The sequence below is a fragment of the Pelophylax lessonae genome (assembly GCF_965119305.1).
Source record: "Pelophylax lessonae genome assembly, chromosome: 2".
Lineage (NCBI taxonomy): Eukaryota > Metazoa > Chordata > Amphibia > Anura > Ranidae > Pelophylax > Pelophylax lessonae.
Window position 1 is genome coordinate 226,885,438 of NC_138769.1, and position 10,670 is coordinate 226,896,107.

The window sequence follows — 10,670 nt, forward strand, 5'->3', positions numbered from 1 at the left end:
AACGCGATAGGGGTTCTAATTAGGGTTGCCACCTCATCCTTTTTAAAACCAAACAAATATTAATAAAACTAATTAATTACATTTAATTCTGTGGCTGATTAAGGTGGTAAATAAACTCACTTAGTGCCTTATTTGCATTAAATTGGCCACAGAACCTGTGTAATTAAAGGATAAGTCCAGTCAAAACCTAACTAATGCTAAACCTGCTCTGTGCCACATTCTAAGACTATTCTATCTAACCCTGTAAAGCAAAAATCACTGTACTTACCTTTACTTCATCCGATCCAGTCCACCGCTGATCTGTCAGCGGCGGCTTCAGCGTGGAAGCAGGTGCAGGAGAGGCACTCAACAATGGAAGCCTCATAGTAAGTCAATGGGTGACGTCATTTCCCATTCATTACACAGCCGTTGTCGGTCCTCTCCTGCACAGAGCTTCCATCGCTGGAGACTGGACTGGATCGGGTGTAGAAAAGGTAAGTACAGTGATTTTTTTTTGTTTACAAGGTTAGATAGAATAGTCTTAGAATGTGGCAAAGAGCAGGTTTAGCGTGAAGTTAAGTTTTGACTTGACGTATCCTTAAATATGTTTTCCGTTTTAAAGGGATGAGGTGGCAACCCCAGTTTTAATCCTACTCTGTTCTATATAAATAAACTGATTTTTGGTATCCATATACCTGTACCCTAAATTTTACTTCTAAGTATGCAGATTTCAAATATATTTATCTTTTCATTTTTTTTAATTAGTTATCAGATGAAGATGACATTTTACCTCACAAGCTCCAAGCTGCACTGGTCCAGATCCTAGAGCAGAGAAATGACATCCTGTATCATGATCACAATTTCACTGAAGGTGAGCAGTAATGCGTACTCTGATCTTCCTAAGGCTCCATTCACATATAGGCATCTCGGATCGCGGGCAGAATCACCACGATTCTGCCCGCGATCCAGAATCATTGCAAATCGCGGGACGCCCATGCGATTCCCGTGACTTGTAATAGCACCCCAAATGCGACGTGATTTTGCCACGATTTTCACCCAAGGAATCGTAAAAATCGTAAAATCACGCAAACAGAATAGCAGGACAACTGTCGCCCAAAAAAAGTACAAGAACTTAAAGCGGAGTTCCACCCAAAAGTGGAACTTCCGCTTTAGGGAGTCCTGACCCCCCGACATGCCACATTTGGCATGTCATTTTTTGGGGGGGGGAGCGGGTACCTAGTTTTGACAGGTACCCGCTCCCACTTCCGCTCGGAGCGCCGCGGCGCCCTGAGCGGAAGTTCTCCTCTCCCCCTCCCTCCCTCCCTGCAATCTTCTGGGACACGTCAGAGGTCCCAGAAGATTGCCGGCCAATCACGGCGCGCAGCGCGACTCGCGCATGCGCAGTGGGTACCCGGCTGTGAAGCCGCAAACTGTAACAGCCGGGTGCCCACAGCAGTGATGCCGGCGCCGAGGGAGAGGATCGAGGCTTCCGGCGGCCGCATCGCTGGACCGTTGGACAGGTGAGTAAATGGCTGGAACTCCGCTTTAATAAATGTTCCCCATTGTACACCTATAAATATTAGTTAGATGGTACTCCCATCTTTATACAAATATAACGATCACCATTAACTTCTGATCACTGTGTGTAGTAATATGGAAAGGGGCCCCAACCTCCTTCATCTCTTATCTCTCACCAAATTTTTATTGGTTTCTTTTGTATGTTAAGCAATATTTAAAGATATATATTATCTTAATTTTATATAATTGAACATATGCAATTCTTACTGAAATCTTCATTATCCACATACTTTAAAATATTTTTAACATGTGTGGACATTTTGGATGAATTTTAAATATGTAAATAATAATGATTTTGGTAACTGCCTTGTGATAATATTGGTACTCCTTATTCCATTTAGTAGGTGCAAACCCAATACACAATGTTTATAATAAAACATTAAGTTCCAGCCTTTTTATACTGTACTTATGTTTAGTGACCATCCTGTTTTTTAAGAAGTACTTCTGAAAACTTTAGTATCCCCTCTCCTAAATCTTGCAATTTAATCTAACAACTGTTCTCATTGCAATAAATGCATAAAAGGGATGGGTGATAATTTTACTTTCAATTAGGCTGCATTAAAGTTTATAGTGGTATGGCATTACTTTAAATGTAGCATTTCTTATATTCCTGACAATTTTACATTTTGAAACTGGATATCTGGATGGAAAGTCAATTTAAATGTTTTTTAAGATCTATTATAAAATGTAATTAGTATACCGCTGCTGCTTTATGCTTACTAGACCTGACATGCATTAATATTATCCTCACCAAATTATATTATAAATAGATTGTCATATGACTGCAATCAATCTTACAGTGATATGACGCTGACACTCAAGTTTATCCCAAAAAGAGTCAAATGTACTTACTATGTTTTGTTCTCCCCCAGAAGAAGTCTCTCTGAACACCCTGGTATCAGAAGCCTTTGTGTGGTTCTTTATGGAGATTGTTGGACATTACTCTCTGCACATGTATGTGAATGAGAAGGGAGAGCGTCTTTTCCAAAGAGAGCCTTTTCGCAAGTCGCACACTTCCAGAAGCGTACGGCAATTCCTTGATCTCTTTATGGAAACCCAGATGTTTGCTGGATTCACACAGGATCGGGAGTTACGAAAAAGTGTCGTTAAAGGTAAAGGAGAACACCTGTGGTGTCTTGTAGCTTTTGTTCAAATGGCTTTGCACCTAAAATGTAGCATTAACATACATATTACAAGAAGAGTATAACTATAGATTGTTTCACAGAAATTTAGATGGGTAATTATTTTTCATTTGTTGTTCATTTTCATAGTAAAATAGGTATCTTGCACCAAGGGATTTGCCTTGCCCAATTACAGTCTTGTATTACTTAGAAGGAATTTTAGCTCAGGTAACATCCAAAGCCAGAATTAGAATACTAATTAATCACTATATACCACAATAGGCGTTAATGCATTCAGATACTGCCATACGATTACTGCTTTGTGTAACAGCTTTCATATGACAAAATGGTTTATTTTACCAAACAAAATTGCTCTCGTTGATGAATAATGTGTAGTCAAGAAAAAATCTGCCAAAAGGTCAGCAAAAGTCCTCCTAACAGCTTCCCACATGGGTCAGAAGGCAAAGCAGTGATCTCCTTACTTGACTAAATTATTTACTTTGACAGTTCAACTGATCAACTGAATTGAACATTTTTTTTTTTTTTTTTTTAATGAAGTGTAACGTAGGAGAGCAGATGAGGAGCTACTAATGACTTTTTGCTTCTAAAAATGAAATCTTAAACACTATTGTGTAAGCATGTGCTCACTGAGTTCACTTTAGAACTATCACATGTTTCAACGCTTACGTGTGAATTAATTTCTACATCCCAACTCTTGCTAGCTCATGCAAATCCTGTTTTTTTATTTGAGTGATAAGAAGTAGTATGAGTAACACTTGACATGAAAATTATTTTACTGTTTTCAAACTAAATTTAACCTCAGTCTTGTCTAGATCCTAAAACCTGAACAGGTTTATCCCTTCTTCACCCTACAGCTTTTTGCAAAGGAATGGATTTAGGGGCAAATCTTTCAGGAGGGTCTTTCAATTGAGTTCTCTGTATATTTGTGAAAGTTTTATGATCCGGTAACTTTCTATATAATAATGTATAAATATATGAATTTATGTTTATTTGATCTTTTGTGTGCTTCCAAATTCAGGACTCTTTGAGGTACGAGCCTGCGAATACCTGAAGACGCTTCCTGAGACAGAGCCCAGTGGAGTCAACAAATTTCTGAAAGGCTTAAGTAAGTTTGATTTAAAGGAAAATGTTATTTGCTCAATCATATTTTTTTTACTTTATTTTTATAATAAACATTTAAAACAGGGTGCTCCCCTGATTTTGGGTGTGCAGAGCATGATGGGATTTCTAATAACAGAGCACAGCAGTAGCTCCGCACATGTTGTAGACAGGAGAGGTGTGTATTTCCTCTGAGTCATTCAGATGACTCATTCAGCATGTGTGTGTGCAACCTGAGATCCTGATATTCTGGTCTGTATTCTCAGCGGAGCAGTATACCACCAATATACAACCCTGGAATATCTGACTCACACACGCCACATACTGACTGAATATATATTTACCTGACTAAACAAAATAAAAAATAATGATTTTTAATCCTGAATATAATAGATAAATGTACGCATCAAGTCTGTTCTCTCCCCTCCAATACTACAACTCATCTTTTATTCAAAGAGTTTTGGCAAGTATAGCTACTCGGCTATATCTCCCTCATTTAGAAAACCATGTTACCAAATCTAGAAAATAATCATTACTGGAACAGACATTAGAATTTATGATGATCACAAATCTAGGCCCTGAATTAATGGGTAAAATACGGTGACAATAGTTTAATTCCACACACACTCCTCACTGATAGTATTGTATACATGTCTCTGTACTGTCATAATTAATAATACAGTAGGATTTGCAGAAGTCAAAATTTAAGAAAGGTATATTACCCTTCATGATTCCTGGAAATTTAGCAAGTCCTTTTAATAATATTTGAGGGGACTTGTCAGATATGAAAAGCTGCCTTTACAGCTTTTATATAGAGCAGCTACACTGTGCAGTACTAGCCATATGATGAATAGGTATGGATAATTTATACACACTATGATCCTACAAATCAGAGCAAATTATTAGAGTTTTAAAGTGCAACTATAGTAATTCTTCATACATACATACACATATATATTTGTTTTTGTGTTTTATACTGTACGTTGAGTTATTTAATAAATTTTCAATTTTAATATAAAAAAAAGATAATTGCAAGGTACATACATACCAGTTTTCTATTTATTTTATCTATTTTGCAGTTAAGTAGTTTAAAGCTGTAAGGTGTGTAAAGTAACAGAATTGTACAGTACCTATGGACTGTAGAAAGCAGGTTGTGCAGTGTTTTGGGTAATCTTTCCTAGAGTCACTGGCTCATTAAGATCAATGAGTTTTATAGTTAAAAAAAAAAAAAAAAGAGGACTCTGCTGATATTCACAGACCATAGTAATGAGGTGTGGTAGGCCACATGATCTAACATGCTTGCCTTAAGTCACGTGCCCTGAAACTGGAGTCCTGTGAAACCTGCTTTCTACAGCTGAGGGGTAAGCTTTCTCAGCTCTCCGTTTCTGATTAAAACTTGCCTGTTTTATTTAAGCAGTTTGAAAGGCAAAGATAATAACTTCTGTGCTTTTACTTGCAGGTAATAAAATGAAATTCCTTCAAAAGAAATAAAATGTTTTGAAAAATCTGTTATATACATGATCTGAGGATATACCACAACGTTGTGGTCGCTGAATCGCTTCACGCAGGTTAAAGCTTCATACCTATATGGAAAATGAGGACAGAGATTTTTCTTTGTTACGTTGCCTTAACCAAAGTCCTAGAGGAGAAATGTGGACAATGTGTTCAGTACTGCAACCAATCCTTGTTCAGTGGATTATTAAAGAAAACAGATGGACGCCATTAAAATACTCCATATGCCAAAACAAAAAAAAGATTTATTGAAACCTGGGTATCTCAACCTTGGCAGTTATGGCGTGATTCTCAAAACTTCTTCAAATGGAATGACTTTTTCAGATAAGAAAAAATGAAGGCTTTGGAGTTTTCTTATTGAACAAAAAACATTGGCAGTGGTGTGTAGAGTTAATGGCTTTGCAGTTATGGATGTGTTTTGTATTTGTCCATAAATACAAAATATGTTTATGACATTGATGAATTCTGAGTTTTCTGCAAAGATTGAGTATTAGTGAACATTTACAGAGATATAAACAATTGTCTACCAATGTCTCAACATTACTGTTGACTGGATGTAAAATTGAAATATGTCTACAGATGTTAATAATGAAAAGGATCCATTGAAGGTATCAAGAAAGCTCTCCTTCACTAATGTACGTGTAAATACAGAATTTCTGACTTTAAAGGAGAGAAAAAAAAAACGATGCTTGTATACTGTATATTGTAATGCTATCTGATCCCGCAGAAGATATACACATCTATTTTGAACTGGGATTTCAAGATGCCATACTGGTGTGTTGAACACCTTTTACATTTATATTTTCCCATTTGCAAAATAATCACTGTGAATTGTACTATAATATACACTACTCTGTAAAAAAAAAAACAATGTTGATAAAGGTTTTATGAGCCTTCAAAAGTTACTGTAAAAGATAGCTGCTTTAGAAATGCACTTTATTTAGTCCTTGTAAAAATTAGAAATTGAAGTGCCTTTCCTGAATGCCTATTTTGCTTCTGAACTTATTACAGCAGGAAAATTTATTTTTAGGAAGAGTAAAGTTGAGTTTGATTACCAGATCATTAACCCCTTGACTGGGGTACTTGTGACCAGAGAGGTTGTGGTCAAATGGAGTTAGCCCTTTCCTAATTTTTATTTTTTTTCTCGGGTAGCTGCAAAGTTTTCATGCACATGCACAGTGTAACAGTCCAGCTTTCATTCTCTCTGCCCCTTCATCATAAAGGGGTATCGCTGCTTTTCTCAGATCATCATTGTCAAATGTTAGTCTTCACCAGTTAGGAGTCAATGCTTTAGGGTCAAAGCCCCTTCACTGTGCCTGTAGTTGTTGGTAACAGCCTAGTCACACCAAGGGTACAGTTAATGTTAATATGTAACCTTATGTGCATGTTTATGAGATAATTTTTTGCTGTAATTATTAATGCTGTATGATAGAGAACATATGCTTTAGTGTAGATCTATGTTCCATTGCTTTAAGGTTCAACTTACCGGGCTTCAGATCTACTGATATTGGACTTTAAGTCTCCATTGACATATGTGCAATTTAAAATGCATTGCCCAACAACGTACGACAAGAGGATTTTTATTCTTTTCTAGGAGGCCTGTTCACACCTGTGTGTTGCCCGGCCCTGCATTTGGGAAAATATCACAGGTGCTTTTTTTGATAGATCAATGCTTGTTTTTTTGGCCCCATAGACTTTAATGGCAACACACAAAAACCACATGAAAAATGTGCAAAAAATGCATGGAAATGTTGGCACCTAGCCTTATGGATTAAAGGTTTCTGAAACCCAGCAGGGATTTGCATTACATGCTGTGCTGTTTTAAGCTAAAGGATAAAATGTTACTTGGAAAAAATATCCATATGTTTTTATGGAGGATCCACTAAAGGGCGGGACATTTTGTCAGGATTTTTCTGTTTTGTTTGTAGCCCAGCATTACCTATTTTTTACTTGGTTATTCTATTTGAATAAACAAATAGTAAAATACATTTATATGAATATACTGATGATCAGCTAATATTGTTATTTGATAACAATACAGAGACTCTGTAATTAACAGTTGTCATTTTATATAGACTGAATAGTGGTTATCTGGAATTATATGACACTATTGGAATTTTTAGTTGAGGTATTTTTTGTAAAATCTGTCCCACTGTATCTTTGGTGTTTTGTTTATTATGGTTATATCTGATTAGCAAATTTATTTTGCACCATTGGCTTTTAAAATGTTCTGCTTTACTTAGCTATGTCTAGGGTACCCTACCTCATACTCATCTGCGATGGTCAATCAAAATACACTGGGGTCAGTTTACCAAGCTGTATGATTTATTTTAAGGGTGTTTTGATCTATATTATAATATGTTGATCCTACAGACAGATCTGTTTTTTTTCCACTCCTGCAGTGGGGTGGCAGTGTTTGTTGTGCAGTAAAATCACTCAACAGCATTGTCACCTTGTGGACAAGGTAGTCTTAGAAAGACATACGTTTAAATATAGTTTAGGGGAAAAAAAACATATATTGAAGCCTAAATCCAACTAACACCAACATAATAAGCACCTCTGTTAATGGCAAGTCCCAAGCCCTGTACCTGCCACTTTTGTTGAAAAGCTGTTAAAGGAAGTGGAAAGTTATTGAATCTACTGGCAGGATCAATAGGTAAAAACTAGTTGTGTAGGGGACTGAATAGCTGTGTTAATGCTGTTGACAGACTGCACCATATATCATTTTTGATTTTACATATAGTTCTATACAGAACAAAAAAAAAAAAAGTATAATGTAAATTTTGGGAACTTAAATGATAAATGCCTAAAGTGGAATTTTACCCATAAGGACTTGCTAAAAAATAATGTTCTTTAGCAAGGCACAAACATTCCACATTAATAATTATGCTAACAAAATTAGTGTGTGCTGTAAATTACCTTTTTAGTGTACTTCAAACTGGTGATTCTCAGAAATTGCATACAAAAACAAAGTGTAATCTTACTCCTAAGAACTTGATAAAAAAATAATTTTCTTTCGCAAGGAACATTCATTCCACATTAATAATTTAATGCTACCAAAATGAATGTGTGTTGCAAATTGCCTCCAGCATTGCTCCTAATTTCTTCTTGCCGCAGGCTGCCATCTTACTGAAGCCCATGAGCAACAGTAAATCTTTGGGCTATCCAGTAAATTGGCCTCTAGTGGCTCTGATTTTCAGCACAATGGCAAAAATGGAGAGCAACTGAGCATGTCCAGAACAGGGTGAGACTGTGTATTACTGGATTTAAAACTGTATAGGCACTTATTTTTTTAAAGTTTTACATAGCTATATGTGCAAAAGGGCTAGCCTGAAGGGATTTTGCAGGACCTCATTTTCTGACTAAAGTTTCACTTTATATTGGAAACAATTGTAAAAATAAGGTAACAATGCATAGTTATGTAAATACTGCATACCTTATACTTTAGTGGATTGACCACATTAAGTACATATTATGGAACTTAGGGTGCAGTTTGTTGTGCATTACAGTGTTGCTGCATTTGATGGACAAAAGTTGAGCTTTATATATTTTATCTTTGTGGTGACTGAAAGCGTCCATACTCACTGGTTGCATACTTCAGTTGTGCTTGCAACCTAAAAGAATCGCATGCATAGCCACCACAGAAGTAAACTGTCTCTACAGCTGATTCCTTTTTAGCATGTGTTCACTGTAGATCCAAAGCAATCACACATTGATGTATCAGGAAGTACATGTGGAATGCCCATTTTACATATTCTAATCCAGCAGGATCTTCCAAGCTGGTTAATGAAGTACTACTATTTAGACTCTAGGAAGAACATTATGTGATGTCTTCAAAGGGTAATTTGTGTTATAATATATACTTTCTAATTTGATTGGTGTACATTTGTAAATATATGTAAATATATTTTTATACTGTTATTCTTTTGTAAACTTGTAGATTTTCAAGTCATTAAAGGTTAACATATTACATATATTCCTTCTTGGCATTTCGCTTTTTTATAAAATGCTGCTGATCTATGACAAAATCTGAAAGAAAAGCAGAACCATATATATATATGTGTGTGTGTGTGTGTGTGTGTGTGTGTGTGTGTGTGTGTGTGTGTGTGTGTGTGTGTGTGTGTGTGTGTGATATATACACACACACAGTATCTCACAAAAGTGAGTACCACCCTCACATTTTTGTAAATATTTTATTATATCTTTTTATGTGACAACACTGAAGAAATGACACTTTGCTACAATGTAAAGTAGTGAGTGTACAGCTTGTATAACAGTGTGAATTTGCTGTCCCCTCAAAATAACTCAACACACAGCCATTAATGTCTAAACTGCAGGGAAGTGTGAGTACACCCCTAAGAGAAAATGTCCAAATTGGGCCCAATTAGCCATTTTCCCTCCCGGTGTCATGTGACTCGTTAGTGTTACAAGGTCTCAGGTGTAAATAGGGAGCAGGTGTGTTAAATTTGGTGTTATCACTCTCACTCTCTCATACTGGTCACTGGAAGTTCAACATGGCACCTCATGGCAAAGAACTCTGAGGATCTAAAAAAAGGAATTGTTGCTCTACATAAAGAGGGCTTGGGTTATAAGAAGATTGCCAAGACCCTGAAATTGAGCTGCAGCACGCTGGCCAAGACCATACAGTGGTTCAACGGGACAGGTTCCTCTCAGAACAGACCTAGCCATGGTCGACCAAAGAAGTTGAGTTCACGTGCTCGGCGTCATATCCAGAGGTTGTCTTTGGGAAATAGATGTATGAGTGCTGCCAGCATTGCTGCAGAGGTTGAAAGGGTGGGGGGGGGGGGTCAACCTGTCAGTGCTCAGACCCTACGATTCACACTGCATCAAATTGGTCTGCATGGCTGTCGTTCCAGAAGGAAGCCTCTTCTAAAGATGATGCACAAGAAAGCCTGCAAACAATTTGCTGAAGACAAGCAGACTAAAGACATGAAAGAGACTGGTCAGCCCTTAAGCTGAAAGATTAATCTGACAAACCGCGATAAATATAAAGTGATATGTGCCAAAAAATAAATCCAATAAATATCAACAATATAAATGGTAAGGAGACCCCAGAGATCACCCTATACAAACGATATATTGATGATAAAGTTACTGTTTGGAATGGGTCAGTTGAAAGGCTTAGGAACTTTCTATCAGATCTTAACATTAATGAATATGGGTTGAGGTTCACTGGGCAATAGGATTTGCACCAAACTAGATTTCTAGACCTTGTACTTTTGAAAGATCATGGACAGATCCATACTAAAACCTTTTTAAAAGCACTGACAGGAATAGTTCTATTCCCACAGCCAGTTGCCATCACCCAAATTGGCTTGGGGGTATCCCCAAGGGACAACT

General features: G+C 36.9%; 1 protein-coding gene across 2 annotated transcripts in view; it reads left to right on the forward strand.

Annotated features, from left to right (window-relative positions):
• DENND2C (DENN domain containing 2C) overlaps positions 1-6,182 on the forward strand; it is a 62,252-nt gene extending 56,070 nt beyond the window's left edge. The window contains exons 16-19 of one of the 2 annotated variants that reach the window (XM_082247739.1): positions 745-850; positions 2,430-2,669; positions 3,718-3,804; positions 5,257-6,182. In XM_082247739.1, the coding sequence (XP_082103865.1) occupies positions 745-850; positions 2,430-2,669; positions 3,718-3,804; positions 5,257-5,288 (465 nt within the window). In that variant the 3' untranslated portion in view covers positions 5,289-6,182. The remainder of the gene's footprint in view (positions 1-744; positions 851-2,429; positions 2,670-3,717; positions 3,805-5,256) is intronic. The other variant, XM_082247740.1, reaches the window with a different exon arrangement.
• The last annotated feature ends 4,488 nt before the right edge of the window (positions 6,183-10,670 follow it).